The following is a 27,098-nucleotide window of genomic DNA, read 5'->3' as shown; positions in this document are numbered from 1 at the left end:
GCCATTTAGTTCTCTGTAAAATTCTGTAAAAATGAGCGTTCTTGCTCATTTTTCTTACGAGATACGAGCAAAAACGGCACGGAAAACATTAAATTTCGGCATCATCTTGGTTTCTGGGTCAAAACTACTCGAATTTCCTCACTCATGTTGTTTGTTGTGACTGAATCGAATTCCCAGCGAAAATGTTTCTAATTTCATAGACAACATTTTCGATTCGAAGTGAAGAGAATTTGGAGTTGCAAGCAATTTCCAACCAGTTGTAAACTACGTACTCAAAAGTCTTAAAAAATATCCGCGTCTTTCTGACTGAAAACCCCATTTTAATGGGAATAAAAATATTTTCCTCACGCATTCCTGTTCTGCAAGTTGGCTTCATTTGGATTCCGCCCCGAATGCGCTGAACCATCGCTCAACTTTAATTCGCACTAATAAAGCAAAACGTCTAATCCGGTTGTCTAAACTATCCGAGTTGCAGGAAAATTAGGAATTCAGACGAAAATTTACGGGACTTTCCGGTCCGAATTTGGTGGTTGGTTTAAATGCGGTCGACGTGCTCACAATTGAATGGCATTTCACTAAATATTAATATTAATAAACCATCATTTCCATCAAATTCCAAACTGCTCCTAGACTCCGTCCGGAAATGTTGTGTATTGGCTCAATTTCTGACTTTTATTTGCTGGAAGTTCGACAAGTGTGAAAATGTTTCTCGCCCCGATGAGTTTTCAATTTGGCTTTGTCTGCCGAAGATAGCGTTAATTTTCAAAAGAATTCCTTTTTGAGTGAAACGTGCTTGCCATTCTCCTGCTGATTGCTTCTTAATGGGAGGTTCACTTCTTCGGCTGTTATTGAGTTTGATATGGTGCAGCTGCTTGGTCTGGAGGATGGATTGTTCGGCAAGGCCCTCGACTATAATTTCCCCTAATTCTGCGGAGTAAATGCTGATAAATGGCCGGGAATTGTTTGAGTGCATTCATGTCAAACGGAGGATGGAAACTTCGGTGTTGCAAGCCTATCTGTCGCCCGGGCGCATTCTTCATCAACCCGTTTTACACAAAATGAACTTTATTGTTTTCATCTTTTTGTTCGTCGCATGAATGGTCTTTTCCACTAAGGTATAATTAATTATAGGAGAGTGCGAGAGCGAGTTCTACGCCCGCAGGAAGTTGCCGAAACTTTCGGGTGGAAAACTGTCACAAATTATTCATGGAGAGACCATAGAATTAAACGCGATTTCTATCCGTACGGTGACGGTAAAACTCTTGAAGTTTAAATTACATTTCCACTCGCTTTGCTCAAGTAAACAGGTGGGATTTTTGGACCCCACACAAGTGATTGAAGAAAAATTATTCAAGAGCCGGGATATCAGAAAATCGACATTTAATATTATACTAAGGGCATGTACAAATAGCCTCCACTAGACTTTTTTATTTTCGTCCAGAAAAAAACGTTATTAAAGCTGCTGAAGCCATCTGGTGTAAGTAATCCACCCTCGAAGCAGACAGATCCCCAAAAATTATTCTGCCTCTATTTTTCAATCTTCTTAAATAACGCTCTACTTACTTTTTGCTCCGGAATTGCGTTTAATGTTTTTATTAGAGTTTGTGCGCCGTTGCGAGAAGGACGGTTTTCGATGAAATGCCTTTGAAAGCTTTTTGCATTATTAAATCTAAACGGTTTCCGAATCGCTGTTTATTTTTTTTCAAACGTTCGTTTTAGTGAAGGAAACTGACTCTTTGGTATATTGAGGAAGATGGATTGGAGCGTTAATTATTAGCTAAATTAATTGAGACCGTTCGGTTTACTGCATTTTAGTTTGTGGCTGCATGCAAAATTAATATCTTTTTTTCAACTTTGCCTTTTCGTGAAAAGAGAAATGAAAAATTATGGAATAATGCACGAAATTGGGACTTTATCTTGCTCCTAAAGATTTGCAAAAGTGGTACATTACATTGAATTTTGGCATTATCTTGGACCTAAATGTGAGGTAATAAAGTTTAGCTTTTTGTGTAAAAATTGCCACTATTTACTTACTCACGTTACCCCTAATGAAACGAATTTGCAATTTTCTATTGAAGAAAACGGGTTCTGTAGCTCACATGGTTCTTTAGATCCGACCGTACCCCTTGAAATCTATAAATTTCTTGAAATTGTGCTTTTTTCTGTAAATGCCGCCAACAATTTTTCAAGAGATGCTTTACTATCTACATAAAAGTGCCATTTAGTTCTCTATTTAATGGTGTCACAATGAGAACTTAATCGCTCAATTTGTTATATATGAGCAAAAAAGTGACTGAATCCATGAAATTTTAACCTTATCTTGTATCCCAATGTGTGATAATTAAATTTCGCTTTTTGTTTGTTTGCTATTCAATCCTAAGAAAACAAGCTCCGCAGCTCAAATGGTTCTTGAGATACGAAGAAAAAGGCGATTGCATGTTTGAGTCAATTTTTGCACTAAAAAACAGCGCAGAACCATAAACTTTCCTGAAATTTTATGTAAAAACACCCAACATTTTCCAAGGGAAAAATCAATTTTTTCCAGATGTTTGAAGAAAGATTGCATTTTGCAATTTGCAGCATTTTTTCAAATTGGAACCCATTTTGCATATAGTTTTCAAGTTAATTTCTAGGTAGTTTTCCAATATCTTTTTCATGGATTCAAAATAATTCTTAGTTAAGTGGAGTTTTCACACATTCTGGCTCTTTGCCCTTCTATCTCTTCTAGATGCTTCAATGATTCTAGTGCCATATGATTTTACGTTTCTTTGTATCATTCTTCGATTTTGTTTGCATCCCCAAATCGCTTTTTTAAGAAAGCAATTTATTAACATAAACATGCCAACAATTATATTTTTTGTTATTTTAGATCTTCTACACACACAAGTTTTTGTTAATGCAAAGGAAAACTTGGCTCTCACTTCGACTTGAAGTCTTAAGGATCCTAACTTCCTTTAAGATTAATTCACAAGATGTAAAGAAAATTTGGTACTTTGCGTTTTAACTGCTTAACTGAGTAATCGTGACTCGAATGAGTTATGGACCGTTTAGTGCTCACAACAAGCAAAGTTAATCTTCAAAATTAAACTTTCTCAAAATTCCTTGAATAGAAATGCGAAATATTAACTATTTGCGTGTTCCATGGTGGCTTCGCTCCATAAAACAGTCTGTCTAACATAAATCCTGCTAGTTGAAATAAGTTCACTCAATTTAACGCTGAACACATTTAGATATTTGTGAATTCATGAAATCATCGAAAACGAGTGTAATTTCCGCAAAAAGCATCTTTAGATAACGAGATGTTCCGTAAAACCTCTTCGATGATCAGCGTTTTCGGTTCGCTTAAGGGTGGAATCTCGTAATATGTGTTGTCGATTGGAAGAAAATTGAAATGCTAAAGAGGGTGCAAATTTAATAAACCTTCCCCCAGCAGCCATGGGGGGAGGCAAAAACCGCCCGAAATTTTCCGTGGCAGACTGGAATTGCCCATTTCCGGTCAGATTCAGTTCGAAAAAACGAAAACCACATTTTGGCAAACAACCGGATGATTTAGACCGTTGATTGCCTCATATAAATCCACTTTAATGCGCGCATATTTCACGACAATTCCGCAACAACATTTCACTCCTGTTCTTTTATAAGTATTTTAATTAGCTTTCGCTCTAAAATTAAAATTGAATTTTTAATAATGGAGTCAACCAGTGCGCTGCGCGCTTAATGCACCATTTCATCAGTTGGAGTATGAGCTTTAATTGTTTGCCCGAAGATTGTTCCGAACTGTAAATAGCATTTGTTAACAGATAGTACATCTATCAGCTACAGATGGAAGCGATTGTTGCAGTTTTTAGCAGTTTTCCTGGAAAAAGTTAGCGGTTATTCGCATACTTTCCTTTAATGCACCTTGGAGATAAAGGGAAAATGACCACACGGTGAAGAAAACGCTGTCTTTTGCTTCAATGTCTCCAGCTTTACTTACAAAAGGAATGAAAGACGCCGATAATTTGAAGCATTAAACTCGCAGTGAAATTTCAAACTCAATTCCTGCAACAATACGCAAACCTTTCAGAAAGCGACTAATCGAATTGAGAAGTCAGTGTGGCCTGTAAGAAGCCGGTGGCCCATTTTACGCAATCTTGAAATAAGATGCAGAAGGACCCCAAGAAAATTGCGATTTTAGTTAGGCAACTTTAGGGCTTTTCCAAAAAAAACTATATTGAGTTTTTCACTGGACAAGGTAACAAAATAATAACGCTAGTTAAGACACGGAAGCAGCATTTATAATAGCTGAAGGAAATTGGTTTTCCACGCAAAACTGCTTCATTGTTGAGACAGTAACAAAAACGCTGAGCTGTTAAATCCCCATAATGAGACTTCGGTCCTTAATTCGAGCGAACAAAACAGCACGAGTTGCAATTAACAATTATAAAACCCCAAAATCGATGAACTGATGTCACTCCGCATGTAGCTCGATGGCCCTTTTTCGATTGGCTTTTTGCGAAGAAGTGACTTTAATTGGGAGCGCACAAACAGAATTTCCCGGATTTATGGCTTCGGATAATGAATTTCCAGCTGATGTTTGAACAACACGTCTGCCAAATGAAGTGCGCCAATTAGACGGGATTTCGTCAAGAGTGAACAGTTTCGTTTTATCCAATTTAAAGCGATTTCAGCGAAAATATTCTGCATAAACCAGCCGCCAATTTGATTCAATTCGGCTCTGCTTTGCGCCACTCATATCAGCAGAGTGCAGAAGCCTCAAAGGCACTTAGGATTTCCCGTATTACCTCAGAAATTGAATATTTATAAAATTTATAATGGCCTTTGGAATATACAAGGTTTTCAAGTGGGGCTCAAGCAGTCGTTGACACATATAATGTCTCGACAGGTTTGCTGGCTTTGGAGCAACGATTAGTGAATTTGGAAGTTGAAAATGTTGCCTTATCAGGCTGGGTTTATGATGAACGTGCTTTTGAGGGTTTGATGCATATTTTTTGCAATTGCGAAGGGGATTAGAAGTTCGGTGAAGGATCGAAAAATGTTGGCAAAAAATCGACTTAGACAACCTGAAGGAAGAATTCATAGCTTCCAAACAAACGCGAGCAGACAGTGGAAATTTCTCCACAGCGTAAAGAGAAGATAGATAAATCAGCGGACGAGTTTTGACTTGAATCGCAAAAGCGACTGATTTTTTACCACCCGTTTACATTTCAAGTTGCAAGAAAAACATTGAAAATTCGAACGCAACCACAAAGAAAAATCCATAACTTCTAAACCAGCAGGTGCAATAAGTTGACATTTTTACATCGCATAGAGAACTTCCGCACAGTATAAACTTTTACATTCGTTTAAATTCGAAGTTGCAACAAAAATCGCAAAAATTCTTACACAACTGCAAAGAAAAAGCCCCAAACCAGCCGGAGCAATAAACTGAAATTTCTTCACAGAATAAACCCAAAGAAGGCAAATTTGCTAACAGACTTTGACGCAAATCTGAATCTTCAATTTTTTCTCACTTCAAGCTGCAACAAAAATATTTAAAATTTTGACGAAACCTGAAAAAATCACAGCATCCAAACCAGCCCGAATATTCACTTGAAATTTCTGCACAGTACAGGTAGAGGACCAGAAAACATGCTGAGGGGCCAACTTTCACAAAAATCTAAATACTGAGCATTTTTTTACAGTCGATCATATTTGAAGCTGCACCGAAAATCGTTGCAAATATTCTACATATACAGCAAAAACACGAAACACCAAAGCATAGTCACTAAATATTACACAAATCCGAACATTGAAAAATTTTGAACAATCGTTTATTTTTGAAGCTGCAACAAAAATCTTCGAAAATCGAAAAAAAGTGCACCCATACATTGTTACTGTGTGTTTTTTACCCAAGTTCTGCCCCTCTTGGAACAGATTCTTTCACTTCTTCTTATTATGTTCACCTAGAGGAATTTTAGTGTAAATTACACCAATACGCTGAGTGTCCAGAGAATGGCAATGCATAATTGAAAAGCACACAATTATCATGTAGTAATTTGAACGCTGTTTATGGGGCAATCGATATAAATATAAATGTTTAATAATAATTACACATTGATTCAATTTACTGTGTTTGCATGGCTAAATGGCGGTCGTAAATCGCCCGAGGCCTGTATAGGTCGATCAGCCATCCACAATGTTTTAAGAGCAATCTGGGCATCGACAGTAATTAAAAATAACGGCAGTGCATTAATCCATAAAATTGCTGTGTTTCCAGATTTATTGAGCCGTTTCCCAAAGATTACAATGCCGTGATTTATCACCGCTAGGCCTGGAACTAGAATTTTAAATATAGAATCTATTTCGGATAGAGCTTGATCGATATGGCAGGATTTCCCTATTCCGCGCAAAAGTCTGCACCATGCCGGGCTGCACAGCTCGTTAAAAGTCGAATTTCGAGTGGACTTTGAATATTTACTGCAGTTGAAATAAAACAAAACTTCTTAATAGCCTTTAATAAGTGCTTATTACAAACTCCTCCGCAAGTCTCGTAAACCAGCATCTGTCACGGGTCGTTAAACCGTGTTTATTTATAATTCTCGTTAGTTAAACTTAAATTAAAACAAGCCAAATAACGCTTCTGGCTTCGAATTGACGAGCTTTTCAAAAAGTTAACACCTTTTGTCGTGAAATGCATCATGGAAAGGGATACTTTATGTATCGTTTGTTTGGAAGCTTTGAAGCTGATGGAGTGATAATTGATGGGTGGTTTACTTTGCTTTCAATCCAAAGCTTTGGATTTGTGATGTTTTTCAAATTTCTGGCGCTTTGAGCTAATTTTGCCGGATTTTATTAGCTTTCAGTCTTCCAACAAATGTCGTGAATTCTTGAAATGCAACAGCAAATATGGCAAACAGTTGATGTTCAGGCTTGAATGGAACTCGATCTGTATGTTTCTGTAACTCGTCTTTTTTTTTAATTACTTTTCAGTCTCAAATATGTTTTGACTTCTGAAACGACTCATCATCAGGGGCCAGCCAGGAGTGGAAAAAATTTCTGGTAAAAGTGAATATTTTTTTTTCGATCGAAGATTTTGCTGCAGCTTCAAACATCAACGAATTTTTGCGTTTCCTCTTTTTACTGTATAGAAGTTTCAACGTACTCGTTTGGTTAGTTTGGGAATTATAAATTACTCTTTGTTGCAAAACGATTGCAAAAAATTAATCAATATTCAGATTTTAGCTAAAGTTGGCCAGAATGTTTTCGCCTCCTGTACTTATACTGGGAATTTCAACTGAGTCTTCAGGCTGGTGTGGATTCTGTGAATTTTTTTTCTGGTTGCGTCAGAGTTTTCTAGATTTTCGTTCGCAGCTTCAAAGGAGAAAAATAAAGATTCAGTAGATGTTACTACTAGATGTTGGATATTTGCCTTTTCTAGGTTTATTCTGTGATGAAATGTCAGCTTATTGCTCCGGCTGGTTTGGAAGTTTCGGATTTTTCTGAGTAGTTGTGAAGATTTCCTGCAGCTTCAACTTTAACAGAGTGTAAAAATTCAGGCGGGTTCGAAAATCCAGTCAAATCCGATCAGCGTGTTTCTCCGTCTCGTGTTTATGCTGTGCGGAAAGTTCAACGTAATTGTATGGCTGGTTTAGGAGTTATGATTTTTTCTTTGTGGGTGTGTTAGATTTCTTCAAAATTAAGTTGCAACTTCAAATTTCAATTATGGCAAAAAATCAGCCAGTATTCAGATTAAAGTCAAAGTCGATCAGCCTGTTTCTCCATCTGATGTTTATACTGAGGAGAAGATTCAAGTTCCTTTTCGGGTTGGTTTGGAAGTAGCGAATTTTCTTTGTGAGTGTGTGAAGTTTTGAAAGATTTTCGTTACGGCCTCAAATAGAAACGATTGTACAAAATAATTCAGTGTTCACATTTGCGTCAAATTCAATCAAATTTAAACTGAATGCTTCTGCTAGTTTGTGTGTGTAGCAAATTATTCTTTGTAGGTGCATAATTTTTTTTTAAATTCTCGAGCCTCCAATAGAGCAGATGTTTAAGTTTCAGTCTGCACCAAAACTCAAGGAAAATTCGGCCAAAATATTTCTCTGTTTGGTGTTTATGCTGCGTCTGTTGAGCTTATATTTTCTTCATTACTTTGGCGATTTAAAAAGAGAATTTCAGCAAAATCAAACCTTCAGCCTTCCTTCCAGGCTGGATTTAGTTCGACTGTTCGAAATCGGATAAAACTAATCAACGTAATTGGCTTATGGGTTAAAGTTTGGGAAATGACGACACAGGCTGGAATAACACACGAAGCTAATGCCATTATTCATTCAGCTGAGGCGGGGTTGAGGAAATATTTTCTAGTAAGTTTTACGATCCTCTTCGGTGTCACACAATAAGCTTTAACCTGAATTGCCCTCCGCCCTGGCTTCAAACTTTATTGCTCCAGCCGGGAAAATGAGTCGGTTATTTCAAGACAGGACATGCAGTAAAACATGCACAAGACATGAAGATGGATGATTCATTGTCACAATTTCTGTCCACACTTGTCAGCTCTTGCACATTCCACTGGTAGTAAAGTGGCTGATTTATCAATGTCCACAACCGTGAAACATGTTTGAAATCATTGCATTTTTATTCTCGTTTAGTATTGGAAATGCATTACTGTTTTAGGTGGAAGTTCTGCCGACAAAATGCCATCCAAAGAAGGCAAATCACATTGATATGCTACTTTGGTTTAAAAATGTATCTGTGAAAGAATTTTCCTCGCTGATTCTCTGATCTGCTGGTTTTTGTTGTCAACAGATTATTAGTTATGACTTTTTCATTTCCGTCGAGATTCCAGGTGAAATTTCTCCTGTAGATTGCCGTAAGCTCTGGTAGATTTGTGTAGAAATCGGAACTCTCTGAGTGTGTTACTTTGAGAGCCCTGAATTTTTCTTTGTGGGGGTGTAAAAGTTTTCAATATTTTCGTTGCAGACACATACAAAATGGATTGTAAAAATTCAGTTGAAGCTCAACTTTGCACTAAATTCGGTGTGTAGATTGCGGTGATCTTTGTTCCCTTTGTGTAGAAATCCTAAATGATAGAGCGGATTAGTTTGAGAGTGATAATTTTTTCCCTGTGGGGTGTACAAGTTTTCAATGTTCAGGTTGCAACCGCAAACATAATCGAGCGTGAAAAATCGGCCGATGCTCCAATTGGAGTCAAATTCGGTCTTCGCCTTCCTGTATATCCACTCTACACTTTTATATTGATGTAAAATTTCCAAATTTTATTTTTGAAAAAATACGACTTTAGCACAGTTGCCTTGATCAAAGACTGGGTTCAGTCTGTCTCCAAAACATTAACTCAGAGCTAAACTGATCTCAGCAGTTTGCTATTTTGGGCCATCTGAGATCCAGCTCTGCAAGCCAAGTTAACGATTTGCGATTACTTAGACTGGTCACTTCAGTTAGCCAACATTCAATTTCCTGTCTGGGCAGCTTTTAACTACACAGGATCACGTTTCGCAGCCATAATTCAGTCTTCTAGACACTTTATCGTTGGAAAATCATCATTAGTTCTCATCGGAAGATTGGGTTGGGGGAGCCATGCTCGCGCAAATTTCCCTAACCCGACGGAACGTGAGGCGAGCACACCGGCCATAAATCTCGCTAGTTCGACTGAACTATATTTCTCCCGATGGAGGAATGAGCCGCCCCCTATCTTGCCAAAACTTATAATGTTGATTTAAGTTGAGGGCGGTTCGAAGGCGACAAAGATAAATATATGGAGAGCCAAAATGTTTTGACGCCGCTAAAGTTTCTCTTATCGAACAAATTAGCGCTCGGACCTGAACAAGGGCGCAACACATCGCAAAAAACTAATACTCTACGGGTAACTGAGCCGACAGCCGGTCATCCAACCCTTTTTACCGCAAAAAGTGTCGGCTTTCAACTAAAACCCCAAACAAAGGCGTGTGTTTAGCCGAAAGTTCGTCTAAGGTAAGCACAACTGTAGCCCTCAGCAAGCTAAGTCCTATTTTCGCTTTTAAGGGCATTTGCATTTCATAAAGCCAGCCGATAGGAGATTATTTTCCGGTTAGTTACTTACGGTTTTTGGCGCCCCTTTCGCTTCTGATCAGCACCTCATGGTCATCTTCTTCCCAAACTTCTCCTTCGGCCACCACGCAGGCCACCAAAATCGTGACTGTGAAGAAAACTAGCCACTTCATCTGAAAAGGAATTGTTGCGTGTATTTTTGTGATAAATCGAGCAATGAGGTGATTGAAAGTGCAGCTCAGAAAGAGTCATTAATATCAAGCCCAGAAAAAGCAGGCGGACATCGATGAATGTAACATAATGATAAATCTGAAGAGACATCAATCAGGGCGCAGTTAATGTGGCACACAACAGCTGAACAAATCCATATATAGAGATAAAGGTAACTTCATGTTTAATTTAACGGAAACGATTAACCTGATACGATAATGGACAGTTCCCTGGAACGATAAAAATCGGGAAAAACTCAATCGCTTGAAAGATACGTTATTAAATGGCAGGGCCTTTCCATAATGGAGCTGATAATTTATGACATTGGAGAATGGCAAAATACACAGCAGGCTTATTTATTTCCGTTTGTGTTTCCCTAATTGCTTTCTATTCAAGAGGCTGACGATTGTATGAATCGCAATTATCAACTATGCCGTCGCTGAAACGGAACATTGCTGAATTATCCAAGTTTTCACGAATTCGGATCTCATATGAACAGTTGGAAACTATTAATTAGCCAGTGGTTACTGATTTAACGTTTCAATGTACAAAATCTAACAATCTTAAAATATTAATAAAATCCTGGCTATTTGCACACACTCAAGCTAGATATTTACAAAATTTTGGAAAGGTTCAAGTTTCTTTGAGACGCCCTCCTGCATGTTAAAGTGTAAAACTGTGTTTGCTATTTCTGACCAAATTTCCAAAGGTTATGGAACTAAAAACTAGAGTTTTTGCTCATTTTGCAACAAAATAGATCAAGCAACTTCATGTCGAACAACCTCAACATAAATTGGTTGCGCAAAATCAATCCTTGCTTTCATTTGAGTGAAATTTTTATTGGAAGGAGACTACTAAAGAGCCATAGAGCTTTTTGATTTTTTTTTGCGAAAAATCTAATTGAAATAGTTGTACTTTGACGATTTTTCAAATATGGCAAAAAATACAATCAGTGATTTAAAATAAATATTAGAAATCCGGCGATTAAAGGATTAGTGCAAATATTGCAGAAACCCGAAAGGAAAAACAATGTCCATAAAAATCGTTCGAGAAGTGCAAACTCTCCGCAAATCCACTTAAGCCATAACTCTGTTTTGACAACTCCGCCCATAAAAATAAGAGAAAACCCCAATTTCCGAAGGATAAACTTATTAAAACGTTCGGTTTTTGATGGATTTTCACCTCGAGGTTGGGTCAAAAGTCGGGCACGTAACACTCAGATATAGCGCTAGCAATTTTCCGTATCGACGCTAAAATATATTGGCTCTTTAACTTGGAAAAGGATTTTATGGAAAAGCGGTTGGATCTTTTTAATTGAAAATTTTCGAGATACAACTGAACGTTTCGCCTTTAGAAGCCGTTTTCGTTGCTTATGAGCGAAACAAGGCCCAATTATTAATCCTTGTATTAAAACGAGACAACGCAAGCTTTTGTAGGCGGAGCTAGTTAGTAGGAGGAGTTCAGAGATGTCTGCTCCCTCTAATAGACGCACTTTGGAAATTTGCCTTGTTTTACTCATTCAAACTCAATTTTTGCCAAAATAAACCTAAAGTACTTCCGCAATTCATTTCGGTGGCGTTTCATTCCTCCTCAAACTTTAAGCGCTTTTTCAAAAATTTAGTAGAGCAAGTAGCAACTGGAAACTTTTGCAAGCAATAGCAGCCATTTCGATGTAAAAATGGTAACATTTTCATTAAATTGGCACTAAAACCTGATTTTTTCGTACTTTGCAAACGTTAGTCTAAACCAGAAGGTTTATTCATAAAGGCACGATTGTTCCAAAAAATTTGTAACTCCTAATCTGGGTAGTTTCTGAGGCTTTCACAGAAAAATGATTTAGAAATGGCAATATTTTAATCAAATTTGCATTAAATTGGCATTAAATTTGTTGTATAGATAAACGCATGCTTTTAAAAATTTTGTAACTTCTAATCCGGGTTAAGTGCGAACTTGAAAGTTTTACCAGGTCTAGTATATGCTTCAGTTTACAAATTGAATATTTTTTTGTGAAAATCGCACTAAATTTTGGTTTTTTATTGTTATTTGAAGGCGCATTTAAATTTTCATTATACCAAATTCACCACCACCAAGGTGAATCGGTTTTTGTATTGCGTGCTGGATCTAGTGGAGAAATAACTGTGAAAACGTACTGCAATACTAGAAGATCACTAGATTAGAGACTAGAGGTAGCAAAAGAAACAATTTATATGCGCATACTTTTATCATTCAGCGCAGTTTAAGTACCGCTAAACCTCTAAATCATCTGACTCCTACCTACGATCCATATTCGGAATCAATTTCCCCAAAACCCATTTAGCCCCCTTAGAGGGTTCGTTCACCGAATAGAAACAAACAAGGCTTTGTTTTTGATTTATTTCGAGGGAATTGCTAACCGCACCCCCAGATCCATTAATTAAAACTTTTTGGTTCGATCCAACCGTCCTGAGGGTGGGATTTTTAACCCGATTTTTAATTACTCCGGGTTAGACTATCGGATATCGTGTCACGGACTCGGGGAGAAATATAATGCCGTCGTTACATTTTATGATTTCGTCATTAAACAAATGATCTCTCAGCCTCTACGTCGTTTCGAATACGTAAAATTTCTTTGTTTTGCGTTTTTTCAGCAGCAGCAGCTTTGCGATTTATCAGTATTTGGGGTGGCAAGTGACTGCTTGGTCTAAAACCATTGATTGATATGGAAAATGTACATTTCTGGCCTAAAATCGTGCTTTAGATAAAGTTTCTAAAGGGTGTAAAATCGAACAATGCAAAATTGGTGAAAAAATTAAAAAATGTTTTTTTGCCGTAAAAAGCGGACCAAAAGCAGAAGAGATACCGCTGCAAGTCCAAACGACCACCACGGGGTGGTGTTTTACAGTTTACAGAAACAATAGGGATGTCGAGCTATTTTCCTTAGTTTTGAACTTTTGGTGTTTTCATCCAAAAAACCTTTTCTTGTCCACGACGAACTTTCCGAAATTTAGCGTTTTTTATTTGCCCCCGTGAAAATTTGCCTGAGATGCGTAATTTTTATCAAAATTTTAATAATATTTTAATAATAAATTAACTAATAGAAAACAAATTACGCTAATAAAGCTTCTAACAGAACCCAAATCGATTGAAGCAATCAGGATTTATCCAGTCCCAAAATTGGGACATATTTAGCTTTGAGCAGTTTAATTAGATCGGTTTTATAATGCGGATTAAACTGAGTTAATGACAGTTTTACCTGCCGCAAATCGTGTAGTGATAAGCAAATTTACACAAAAACTACCGCTGGTCCTAAAAGAGAAAACAGGGTAACCATTTTCGCCTTATAAAAGCTTCCATCGGAACATTTAATAAGCCTCTATAACGGTTTTCTCGGGGTAATTTTGAGGCTGCTGTTTTGCATGAAACTATTACAGTATTTTAACTTTAGCTTCGCAGATTTGCAAGTAACCGGTTCAATTTAACTAAATACTCCTTTTAAGTTGGTGGAATTAAAATCACCCTATAATTGGCAAAAACGTTTGGAAAACAATTTGAAGTTTTCCCGTTGAATTGTGCTAATTGAGTCTTTGAAACGCTTATTTGGTTCGCTTCTGTTTTGCCGTTGAGGATGGTGGTTACAAATTTAAAGGAAACGTCAGCCATAAATATCGATCGGCCACACAAATTGGGTTCGAAAGCATCTAATTTAAATCAGACCCCCTTAGAACTTTCCATTAGAATTAGACTAGAACTTGGAAACATTTAATTTATCAACATACGGCAGGATGAAAAACACACTCTATTCAAGCCGATGTTCACGATTTAAAAAAGTTTAACAATTAATAAGCAAATAAACTCTCAGTGCTAGCGCTCTGTGTCCTCTTCATATCTGTTTGAACAACTTTAATGCGAAAACTATCACATAAGAGAGCACGTACTGGATCGAAGGAACAGTCTCTACAGTGAAACTTGGACAATAAATCATTTCGAGGATGGCAGGTTGAAATGTAGAAAAATTTTAGCTGCTCCTCCACTCGCGACATCACCAACTTTCCTAAAAGCTCGTGTCATTTACTTTCCGGAAACTTTGCGGAGGACAAAAGGTCAAAAGTTGAGGAGTAGTTTGGTCTCTGTCCGGAGAATGAGGCATTTTAATTATAGTCCTACCGGACAATGGAAAACGGAGAGTTCAACTGTGTGTAAAACACTAGTGGAAAATGTGTAATTAATCTGCTGCCACGCATTTGAGTTGATCTCTGACACTGCTTATCGGCAAGGATCGGAAGTTAAACGATCCAATTAAATAGAAATAACCAATTTCTGATATGCGACTAATTGAATTAATTGAGGGGAGTGACGCAATGTGTTTTGAGGTCAGAAAAATAATTTAATGGGAACCCAAACACCAGCTTCACTTGTTATCTTGGCGCCTCTTCCCATGGCTATCTAAAGAGAATTGGCTGTGGATGTTCGCAGCACCAAAATTAACCGCATCATAAACCCATAAATTCCTTGTCTTCATTAGATGATAATTCAAATTTATGGTCTTAAAGAGATTTCAACTTTGAAAATATTACACCATCCTTCCTGTGTCGCCCATTTTATTAAAATATTCCCTAATTAGAAATTACTGCAAACAAGCCGTCGACTTTTCTCGGTTCCCTCTCCCCATTTTCGCTTTGTATTAAATGTAATAAATGGCCGGATTGTCAAAGCAATATAATTTTTAAATTGAAAGCTCTCTTAATTTATGACTACATCAGTTGGTTGGTGGATTTTCTCAAAGAAAACTTGTATTTTACAAGTATTAAACAGAGGTTTAATTAGAAAAACGTGATGTTTTTCAGCTGCTGGCAAACTGTAACCCGCTGGGAAATCTGTGAAATATTTGCCAAACTGAGTTGGTTTGTTGGTTTGCGCCAAACTTTTCTCAATTGCTCCTACTCAGCCGCAAAATTTCGCTGTTTACTTCACATTTTCTGACCTTTAAACGTTAATTATTACTGTAGGAAAAAAACGAAATAAGGCGCTTTGCAACAATTAGCTTTTAAATTGCCGGCAATTACCCGAATCCCAAACGGATAGAAAAAACAAGCAAAAACAGAAAAAATTAAGTGAAAAACTTATAGCTTCCAGGTGAGCAATCTTTCTCTCGGGATTTAATGGAAACTCGCTGCTAATTCCTATCATTTCCACCTGCGAAACTGGATTAAACATTTATTACTCTCGAGCGGAAATTTGTTTTAATAACTGTTTTTATTTGGCACACTGCAATTTTATGCGGACTGCAAACCCGTGTTTATAATTGGGAGTGATGAAATTGCAGCCAAATTGCATTTTTTCCTAAATTACAAGTCAAGGATCAAAAATTATTGTAGTGAGTCGGAGCTGGTTTTTTAGAGCAAATTCTAAATAATTATTTATTATCAACTATTGTACTATTATTAGAATAACCAATTAATGGGAGAGTGATTTTTAATTTCAATGTTGCTCCATATTTCCAAGTTTGAATATTTTGCCTTCAAACTATGGAAGAAATTAACATTTTCAAGGTGAGGAATAATATATAAGAAAAGGTGCGGCTATTCACGTTTTCAAGCTGTAGTGCACCTAAAGAAGAAAATTAAATTCATCACTACTATTTTCTGTTTCTACCTCAATAAACATTCTCTTGCTTTGATGCCAAGCAAATTTAGAACGAAACAGAACAATGTGAGTTTTTTTGTCTAAAACTGAAATTAATACGGTTTCTTGCTTGTTTTTCTCACAGCTTTCTTATGAAAATATGATTTCGTTATGGGCATTTTTCGCCTCTTCTTGAGAAACAGTGAAGTCATTTATAAGAAACATAAATGTACACTTTCCAAACTTTCCTTTGCTTTTTGTGATTTTTTGGTTTTCATTCAATTAAAATAGTCCTTCGTAATTCACACGTAAGTCACACGCAATGAAGCATAAACTGATACTTCCGAACTTGGCATAAATTTATAGCTGGAAAATTCCTTGCAAAAAAATCGCCCCTCGTAAGTAAACCGATGCAATCGAAGGAGAGCGAGAGCACTCGACTATTTCCCTCCATATGCAAAGGAGCGAGAGAAACATATCAATCGCCAAGGAAACCGGAACGTCCTTGTCCTTCTTGACCAGTATACGAGAGCTGATCGATAAATGAACTGAGCGACTGGGCAAATTAGTTATTAGCAAGTCAACCTTTAGGAAACCGATTTGAAATAATTGCGAAATATGTTGGCAGCTGAGAGACTTTCAAAAATTTATAAATTATGTACAAATGTAAAAAATTTAGATTTTTTGAAAATTGCATCAACATTTAGAGGAGTATTATGGAAATTTTGAAAACGTTTTATTTAAACGTTTAAACCATTTAGTTAACTGGCAGAAATCAGGGCTTTGGGTGTTTCTGATGAAAATTTACACAGTTTTAGAGCCAAACGTGCTCGACGCACGGTACAATTTTCAAGCTCACGCCTGCTATAGTTTGCAAGTTGCGAATTTTTGAAGAAGAGGACGCAGTTGAATGTAAAATCCCCGATCAGACTAAAGATTACTCCGCTGGTAAAAATCGAAATTTTTGGAGAATTTACTCAAAATATCACTATATTTCTAGTCAAGTTTCTGCAAAGCGCTGTGGAAGTTTCAAGTTGGTACTTGCTCTAGTTTTAGAGCCAAGAATTTTTAAAGACAGGATGAAGTCGGCTGAAAAATACACTTTTAGATCAACAACTGAAAATCTGAAAAAATCAGAATTTTTGACTATTGTTATGGAAATCTTTCGAGAGAAGCGTATTTTAAGGACTGTAAAAGTGCCAAGTTGCTACTTGCTCTGTTTTGGGAGTTAGAAATTGTTCAAAGGAGGATCTCGATTGGTGAATATTTTGCACAAAACCTTCAAAAAATCCAGAACTATTCAAATGGTTCGCAACTACAATATAATGTATTTTATGCCCCAATATTTGGTAAAAATAACAGTAGAACCTGCGGTGCGAGCGTAAATTTCACTAAAAAAATACACAAAATTCCCCCAAATTAATTTGGCTGTACAGAAATGCACAGCAAAATAAACTTTCCCAAAGCCTCACCTTTAAAACAGACACTCGATACACAATAAACCGTATTGGAGAAGAATTATTGTCTTCGACACAGCAAGCACAATGAACGTTCACAGACAACGAGCGAGCAACCGAACAGTTTTGATAATTCGTTGTCGATAAAGACGAAATTAGCAAAATGTGTTTCCAGTTCCCAGCCTGATAATGGAGCAGACTTCCATAAAAGCGCACTTTCGTGCTCTTTTATAAACAGCAGCTTTTTGGAACTGGACTGAACTTATCGGACATTGCGGTTTGTTCTGGAGGCCGATAAGCTGCCGAACGATACCACATTTAAATTTAAGGGCCCTGCTCAGGGAAATTTAAATAATGTTTAAATGTGTTAATTTGTCAAAAGAATATTTTGTTGATTTAAGATAGCAGTACGATTTAATGGCATATTTCGCAAGCATAATTCACAGATTATCACGTAAATCGACCATTCTGGTACTTGAACTGGTGCCTTCAGTAAATACCAATAAACCTCTTTCCAATTTTTATCACTAAAAACGAAATTGCTCGAGTACAATTTGTTTAATTTGGTATTGAAACTACCACAAGCTCTTGCAATCAGTGTCGACTAATGATGCTAAAAATGCAAGTGTTTAGACTAAAGTAAATTCGGAGATTTAACAATAATAATACATTGTTGATGCCAGAAATATTTCGAAAACATCAACACAATCCCGGTCAATGGTTCATCGTGAAAGTTAATCTCGATATTACATTGCCATTTGGGGGAAATATGTTTGTGCTTTAAACGGGCTTAAACTTGGAACTCGAGGTCCAGACGCGGCTTATTGGCCATTATTCAACTTTGTATCGGCAAATATTTGGTAACATTTCGATGTTTAGGGTTATATATAGCATTTGGATCACGTATTATGTTAATGTTGATTGGTGAGGCTGGAGAATGCAATGAAAGTTGAAAGAAAGAAGAATAAATATTGGCAAGTGACCAGAATAAGAAGCCACCAAGTTCAATGGTCTGCTGCTTCATTGCTTCATTAAAAAATCACAAAATTTCTGCAAAAATTGCAACAAACTGAAGCTTTAGTTATAAGAGGAATCAGACAGTATGAAAAGAAGATTCTGGATTCGGATACAGTGGAATTAAAAGGGAACAACATGAAATCTGGAAGGTTTAGATGAGAGGAAATGAAACAAACTTGAAAATGGGGTGCTTCATAACCCAAAGTACAAAAAAACAAATAATTTGATGAACAGCAATAAAAAAACACACATATATTGCTGGCGCATTAACGAGGTGTTGAGACAAACCTGGATTTTTCTGTGTCCTGCTCTTGGACAGAAAACAAATAGAAACCGAATTTCCAGAAGAAAACATTGTGTGGATAGCGAAAACTCATAGGAGCATTTCGAGCAGTACATGGGCACTTCATCCAGCCAATTGATGGTTTCACGGCACTCGAGAGACACATAAACCGATGGCCTTTGTCGATGTAATTAATTAGAAATGTGGTGAGTTATGACGATATCAGAAGTGGAGTAATTAATACGACGATAATGGCACACGCAAGCATGGAGGGCTGTTTGGATAAGAGCGGAAAATGGTATCGGAATGCATATATGCAGAAGTAATGGAAATTTTATTTCACTTTACAAAATGACTGAACTCTTCCAAGGGAATCCCAAGCCGGCAAATGATCGATTGATATTTCCCGCGAACACTTTTATAGATTGAATTGATGTTTATTGTGTCTTTTTGATGATTTTGTGTCCTTTTGTTCATGGCTGGGTTGAACGTGAGCCTTCTCCCACTTTGCCTCACTCCTAATCAATGACTAAGTCAGAGCACGTTGTTCTTTGATTGAAACGAATAAACCCAAACTCCACTTGACTTTATATGGCTCTATAGTCTACATGGAGTTTTTTACGCTTTGCCTTCTTGGGCGCTTTGCCAACACGCTTGAACTGGAAATCTGCATTTTTCGCCTAATGCGAAGGTGACTTTAAGAGTTAATGTAGAACGCCTCCTCCCACTTGGATCATTTCCACTTTGAGATTTTTCAGCGCTCCTGCAAAGGGTGATGATTAATCTTGCTCTATATGGCACCCTTTCCGACTCTTTGTTTAATTGTCCCGTCTATAAAAGCAGAGTTTCGTCAAAGAAGACAACTGTATTTGAAGACTCTTGACTTTCTTGTCTTCAATTTACTGTCTAGTTTGCGCCCCATTTACTATTTTTTCGTTATTCAGTTGATTAAACACATTGTCCCAGTTCCAGAGTTTCCTAATAAGCCGCTCAAAGTTTCTTGGCAAAACTTATTATCATACATTCATTTATGGCCCTTATGCGACTCATATCGGCCATTTCTCCAACAAAAGGATGTTCCCAATTATTCCGTCTTGTACTTCATCCGCATTTCCCCGAGGTTGGTGATGGCTCAATTGTTTTCAAGGATATAATTTTCCCTTGCTTTTGGACTTAGTTTATTCGGGCTTTTCCTCCATTTTCCTGGTTTTTAGGCAATAAAAATACACAAAATTGTTCCATTAAGCTCATGTGCTTCCTCAACTTTAATCAGTCATTTGGGCAGCGAATTATTCTTCCTCATTTCCAGTTGGATAACCATGGACGAACTGTTTTCAAGGAGATAAAGTTCTGACGCCTCTAGATCTAGTGATAATTAATCTCGTTTCATGTCGGCGCTTTAAGAATTCCTTTACTTAATTTTCCTGTTTGAGGGAGCCGATGAAAGCAGATTCTCTTGAATTAAAACGCTACTTTTGCACTGAAAGAAGCTTAGCGCCACCATAAAGAAATAACACTTGACTTTGTAATTTATAAGCCACTAGTGGCTTAGTTTGGGTCGGTTGCGTTACACTTGGCAAGCAAAAAATGATCGCTTTAATCTCCTGGAGTGGAAAATTAATACTGGACAAGTCAAACGAAACTAAATCATAAATGCAAAATCCCCTGTTTTCCAAGCCCCATTTACGGATCTTAACAATAGCTTAAATTCGCCTCTTTGCGACTGATTTTGCAACAAAGAAAATTCCCAATTATTCCTTCCTTCACTCTGCCCGCATTTTCGTTATTTTGGCTTTGTTAGCCAGGGCCGAATTGTCTTCAGGGACGTCATTTTTAAACCCAGGCAAAATTATATTAATCTTTCCAAAAAAAAAACATCAAACGTCCAAGATGCTTATCGCCTTTTGCTCATTTTCTCTTCAGCTATCAAATTCTTCCCTCGTATGTGAGATGTAGTCAACCAGCCAAGTTGAGCTGATGCCAGACACTAAGTTCAAGATCCCTACATTCCCTCTTCAGTCATCCCTACAACTACATGGTATTTATTGCAAAATCTGTCTCGAAAGTATGTAGAATGTAGTCGTCCAGTTAAGTTGAGCTCATGCAGCAGCTCTTAGGCAAAGGGTTTCTTTGCATTCCTTACTAATTCCACTAGAAACTCCACGCAAAACGCCAATAAAAAAGCTACAAAGCAATTAGTGCAAAAAACAAATCAAGTTTTGTTAATTTCCTCTTCAGTGATTTTACAACTGTATTTAATGCAAAATCTGGCTCAAATGTTGGCCCCTCGTATATGAAATGCAGTCGGCCAGAATTCGCCTTTAAAGAATTCAGGAGCAAAAAGTGGCTTTGGATTATTTAATCGGTCTTTTGCCTTCGCTGCTTACTAATTCGCCTTAATCGTTATTTTTCCCTCTGGGAAAAATCTGGCAAGCAATTAGTGGAAAAATCGCAAAAAACCAACAGATAATTCGAATCGTTGCTCATGATAAAATCGACTTGCACTCTGAAAATAAAAAATTGGAAACAACGAATGGCAAGGAACAAAGACATGGAACAAGATTAATTATGGAAGAGTGAAAGAGTTCCTGGCTGAACTGCATCCGGAAATCCGAATTGATCGTGAAAAGACGACATTGTTCCGAAGCGATTAGCATTCATCTGGATGAACGGATATTGAATAAAACAACGAAGCTGGGGAAAAATAGAGGACGCCGTTAATTATTAATTATTACATGGAGGGTTTCACTTTAAGTTCGAGCAAAAAATTTAATTGGACTTTTCGAGCAGTTCCAAAGGTGCCAGCGACATTATGGAACCGATTAACTGATATTGGCCCATAAAGAGGCGTATGTGATCGCATTCCGGACGATAATATTATAATCTTGGAGAAGATCACGCCCTCTTTATGGCCCGTATTGTCGATGCCGTGCAGCCCGCATTTAAGCAACAAACGCGATTTTCACCCTCAACCCCGTACGCAAAAACGGTTGTAATTTGGAATAACCCGGAATCCAACTGAATAATGATTATTCTCCAACAAACGATGTTCTATCGAGGGCAAATTGTATCTCGAATGATAATTTGCGGGCGTGTGCGCTCGCTAGTCTTCCGATAATAATTAATCTTAGTTTCTGTTTTTCTTTGCCTTGAGCGCGATCTTTACTTCAATGCTCAAACACGGAAAGTGAGTTTAATTAGGGGGGCTGTTGTGGAACAAAACAGCCAAACGGAACTTGTACTTTTACGCTTCAAATGATCGAAAAAGGAAAGTGCAGAGTCGGGAGAAGACTTTGAAAGGATGGATGGGACTGAAAGTGAACCAGCACCAGAAAATATTCGAGCAAACAAGAAACCAGTTGGAATCAGGCAAAAATCGCAATGAATGTTTTTTCATTAAAAATTCCAGTTTCCCACTTTCAGTGAACAGCAAAACCATGCATGAGAAGCTCTATGATTTAATTGGCTGCAACTTGAAGTGGAGCAGTTAATTCAATTGACTAATTGTTTAACTGGGTGTTTTATCCAAATGTTCACTCATCTCGAAACCGCGAAAATTCTTAGTAAATTCGGGGGGACATTTTTGCATTTCTTCTTAAGCAAGTTTTAGTAAAGCCCTCGATTTACAGCCTCGACTGCAATAGTAATATACTTAAAACATCTGATTCATGGTTAACTAATGTGGTCTGGATGTCGCAGACGTGAGTTCACCCTCCGCCGTCTAAAACCGAACGTTCAAAAATAAACTCGACTTCTTTGTTGATTTGGAACAGATGTGTGAAGAAATAATGCCCGTTTAACCACAGCTATTCCACATTTTGCGTTACATTCACTTAAAAATAGCCAGCCCCATTCCAGCCTGATTTCCATCCATTTAGCTTCTAACATAATTGCCGGCAAGTTAATTAAACAAAATGGCCCTCAAAACTGCAACTGAAGTGAAACGGAATCCCTTTTAAGTGCAAAAGGTTTGGCTTTAGTCTACAAGTCCGCAGACTGTCTTGTATTTATGGCGCTGCTTCCTGGAAATATATGGAACTGGCATTCCAGAGGAAGCATGACTGAAAGAATTAGAGGCAAACGGAACTCCTGTGCTATTTTCTATGTTTGCCGTTCTTTTCAGGCTCTGAATAGTAATTACACTCGTAACTTTGCTCGGCTACTCATTCTAGCTATGCAGGCCAGGAAAGACCGAAAAATGTTCAGCAAAGGTGTTCTAATTTTTCGCAAAAGAATCCATTAAAAGGAGTAGTAAGTGCTTTAAAAATGACCGAAGAAAATAATTGCCAAGCGACTACAAACTAAGCTTCTTTAGCTTAATTTAACTTTTTTGCAATCATAAATTGAGCTTAAACATTTGGATGAACTTTGCAATCTCTGGAAATTCACATGAATTAAATAATAAAATCATCGACTGGCGAAATAAATACTTTGATCAAAAACCCGACGTCCTTCTCTGACTGGGCTGAAAGGCATAAGCAAAAGCATAAATCATGCCGCGTTCAAGTCAGAGTGAACTGTGAAGTTCGGAAAAAGTAATTGAGAAGTTTCAAGGCACAATTCTTTAAACCTTCGAGCTGTTTTATCTAAGCCAAAAGGTTTTCCAAAAAAAAAACCGTTTTGACTTCAAGAAACATCGTTAAGTTGGATTGTCGCCCAGATTTAATTCTGATGCCGCATTGGTTCCAAAGTTTAGACCAGAAAACAGTAAAACTACCACTAAGAATCAAAACCAGTCAGTTTTTTCAGGTTTCTATTTAAAAACTTCGCAGATAATTGACAAATTGGTTCATCTACATTTTGGCCCATTTTAAGCTGGCAAAAAACCGACTAAATGCGGGGCCACATTTTTAAACTTTAAACTTCTGTATCCATATTACTGCACTTGCGTCTTAGTCGCAAAGTTTTGAAATATTTTAAGTAGATAAACCATATGAGATTCTTCAGGTGCTCCCATTTGTTGCCGGTAACTGCTAGCAGATAAATTTCCAACCGAATTGGGCAAAATAAACGAAGCTTGCTTGGTTTATGTAAATACTAAGTGTTTTCTCCAATTGACTTCGAATAAACCCTAATAAAAATCCGGAACTGACTGCTCAAAGAAATATTCGCGGTGCAAATCGATTCTTTTTACCCCAGATTCGCTTCGCTATAAGCCAATGTTTCAAATGGTGGACAGAAGGTTTGCGTGCATATTTCCAGCCAATCTTGGGCTAATTTCAGATTTACATGGGAGTTTAACGGGCAAAAATCACGATCTACAGCAGCAAGATAAGTTGAATAATTAACATCACTCTCGGTCCTTTTGGACCTCATTATAAATAACTCAGATGCCTTCGTGCACTGAATCCTCCGGGAAGTTTTAAAGGAATCCGGTTGCGACGCCTCAAAAGAATCCGTAAAACGCCGACCGATTTTGTCTCCTTTCTTCCTCAAGTTTCGCTTTATTGCGACCCAATATTTCACCATTTACGTTTCGAATCGGGTGCAGAATGGACAAAAGTCAAGTAACGTGCCGATTTCAGACAGTAATGATACAATTTCCTGTTTGCGTTCAGGATATTGGATTTCTAATAGTGCCGAAGGTATCTTTTAGCGTGAACACCCCGAAGAAAATGCTGGGAATTTTTCCGTTTTAAATTGCAAACGTTGGTTTTTTTCTACAGAACTTTGCTCAAAACCATCGTTTGTTTCCCGGCCTAGACAGGCCATTTTCCAAATGGGTTTTTAATATTTTTCAATTCAAAAAGCGGCTGGAAAATCAGATTCGTGATTTTCCGCATCGGGGATCGTTGAAATGCAATTAGTTATCGCTCAGAACATATTATGTGACTGGAATGCGAAAAATTGCAAAAACAGTTTTTAGCAGATGTGAGCAAAAATTAAGTTACTCAAACGCTATTCAAATAGGGGAAAAAGATGCTAACAAATCAGTAGGAAAACTTGTGGATTAAGGTTGATTTCCCATTTTAGGGATTTGCTTAGTTTTCTGATGGTTTCGATTTTTTTTAGAATTGTGCCAAATCCCCTAAGGGTCGGTTGGACTCACAAAGACACTTACCATTCCGGTGTATTTGCAGCAATCCACAGCAAACAGTCAATAAAGCTACAACAAAAACAAAATAGTTTTATTCAAAACTGCCAGAAGAAACATTGGAAAAATTGCAATGAGAAAACAATGTAATGGGTAAAGCAAAAGTCTAGATAAGATAGCGTTTATGGTTTCTCTGCTTTTAAGGACTGTTTTTAAACAATTTTTCAGCATCCAACGGCTTTAAAGTAGTGCAGCAGAAGCACTTTGCTCAATCACATAACTTGCAAATATGAGTTTGGTCCCGACGTTTCAGTAGCACACATAGCTAACAACATTTCGCGCTATCTGAAACTTTAGGACCAAATTTCTACTAAAGACCGTTGCCATTTGCCAAAAAAAATGACAAGAATCACAGGGTAAAAACACGATAAAATTAATGCTGAAATGAAAATGAGGTGCAAACAATTTCAAATTGGTTGCGTTCATCTGCAGGAAATTGACTGGCTAATGTAATAGACTGTTGCCATCAAAAATCAAGGGGAGCAATATCTGGTGATCGGAAAGGTTCCGTTATAGGCTTTCACTCCTTAAATAGGGTAGGCAGACTGCTATATGGGCTATAAAGTTGACTGTTTGCGCTTAAAGGGGTTGCTTTCATCAATGGCTATTGATTGATTGATAATGGGTTTGGGACCCAACGGGCAAAACGCATTTCTTTAATTTTCCATTAGAGTCCGCTCTCTGAGGCCGTTAAAGTTTAGAATTAATATCCCGAATGCCAAGTTAATTGTTAAATACAAAAATTAAACGTCTTTGTTTGTGCAAGAAACTGGCCTGGTCCCATTTTGAGTAAAACTGTCAAGCGCGATGATAAAGTAACTAAAGCGGAATTGAGCCGATCGAAAAAAGCCAGAGATAAAGTAAAAGGGCAGATGGGAAGCGGAGCTTAAACACTGATACTTTATCTGTAAATTGTCGGCTTATGTAAGATATCTCTAGATCCATGTCGGATAGTAGGCTTTACATATTTGCCAGAGGCCATAAAGGGCCTATATGATGGATTTATGTAAAATAATTCAATCACTGGTAATATCTGTAAAATTAGGAGGGTTTATTTGGAAATTCACTTACCCTAATCGGCAGATTTCTCCGCTGTTGATGCAAAAAAGGGAACCCGGTGGCGCGAAACTCACACAAAAAAACCCAGGTTTGTTGAGTATGAGTGGTGAAATCCGGGTCGAAGGACCGTCTCTCTGCTCTCCGCGATATTCGAGTTGCAAGCGCGTTGTGCCAGAGCAAGAAGAGCCAAAACAGGCAGACTCTGGGACCGAATTCTGTTGCTCTGCACACGCGATCGATGACGAAGAGACTGAGAGAGCTCGTACGGCATAGAGTGCCAATTTTTCAGGCGTAGCCGAGGCCTAAAGATAAAGAATATGGGGCTTCGGTGGATTCCGATTTATTTATTTGGCTTTCCTTTGCCACATTTCGTGTGATGCCATCATACGAATATGGACGGTTTGTTAGCGGCACGAATATGAATTTATTCGCCCAAATGTTCAGACGTCGGAAATTAGCTTCAAGCTCAAAGCGAATATGGGCCCATAAACCACAATGGGTTTTTTCGCAAACCCTTACGGCACGCGAAAGTTTGCATTTGTGAAGAATCACGAATTACGAACCAAAATATGACTGGCACGAATTTTTGAATAATCTGAAGTCGATGTGCCGACAAAAATCCAGATCCAGAGTCCAAATAGCGGTTTTCAAAGCACAAAAAGTCGGTTTGATTCATTTTTGATATCATGAGAATGATAAATGCATGAGAAAAAATAAGGTTTTATGCGGTTTTCATAAAATTTTCGGAGTTTTGCGATTCAACTACCGTCTACAGACTGTAAAAAACTGAATACTCCACCTGCCCAAGATCAACCGCTACGAATTTCGAAAAATGAGTGAGTTATATGAAGATGATCGATTTTCGATCGAATTTAGTAAGAATTTAATAAAGTGTTCAGGGTTTTCGAGTTCAAGTGTCTTCGATGGAGTGGCAGAAAATTCAAAAGACTAATTGCGGTAGATGAGCCATAACTACTTGAGAAAAGACAGCTGGTTGCGTACAAATATTAATTTTTTTTACCGCGAAAATTTTCAAACGCCACAAGCTTTCAATCAAAAGCTATCAATTTATAAAAATCGCACAAAAATCTTCATTTATAGATAAGTTCTATATTGTTGAGGCGGATTCATTTTTTTACAAACTTCTTTTTGGGTTTTTTTCGCCTCAAAAATTTTCGCCTCATTTAGGCTCTTTTGATAACGATAGCAGAAAATAGCTATCGAAACGTCAAGGTAATTTTTCAAATAAATTTCTCTACTAATTGCAATTTTCTCTTACAGCTTGAGCCTAAGTGTGTCGCAGGATACCCTCTAGGTGATAGTTCTTGATTACTTTTTGATAAATAATTCG

The 27,098-nt window shown here is 37.5% G+C and overlaps 2 protein-coding genes across 5 annotated transcripts in view; one reads left to right on the top strand and one right to left on the bottom strand.

Annotated features, from left to right (window-relative positions):
* LOC109539363 overlaps positions 1–25,999 on the bottom strand; it is a 32,179-nt gene extending 6,180 nt beyond the window's left edge. For 2 of the 4 annotated variants that reach the window (XM_019907059.2, XM_019907061.2), the window contains exons 1-2: positions 17,310–17,777; positions 10,079–10,199 (exon numbers count right to left, since the gene is read on the bottom strand). In XM_019907059.2, the coding sequence (XP_019762618.1) occupies positions 10,079–10,199 (121 nt within the window). In that variant the 5' untranslated portion in view covers positions 17,310–17,777. Of the gene's footprint in view, positions 1–10,078; positions 10,200–17,309; positions 17,778–24,655; positions 24,701–25,759 lie in introns of those variants that run through there. The other 2 variants (XM_019907060.2, XM_019907058.2) reach the window with 2 other exon arrangements.
* Positions 1–27,098, top strand: part of LOC109542912 (low-density lipoprotein receptor-related protein 2) — a gene marked incomplete in the record, with an annotated part of 133,116 nt that overhangs the window by 59,896 nt on the left and 46,122 nt on the right.

This window comes from Dendroctonus ponderosae, unplaced genomic scaffold, assembly GCF_020466585.1.
Source record: "Dendroctonus ponderosae isolate FM_Combo_2020 unplaced genomic scaffold, Dpon_F_20191213v2 Dpon_F_20191213_9, whole genome shotgun sequence".
NCBI lineage: Eukaryota > Metazoa > Arthropoda > Insecta > Coleoptera > Curculionidae > Dendroctonus > Dendroctonus ponderosae.
The sequence above is the reverse complement of the archived record's forward strand: the minus strand, read 5'-3'. Positions and strand labels throughout refer to the sequence as shown.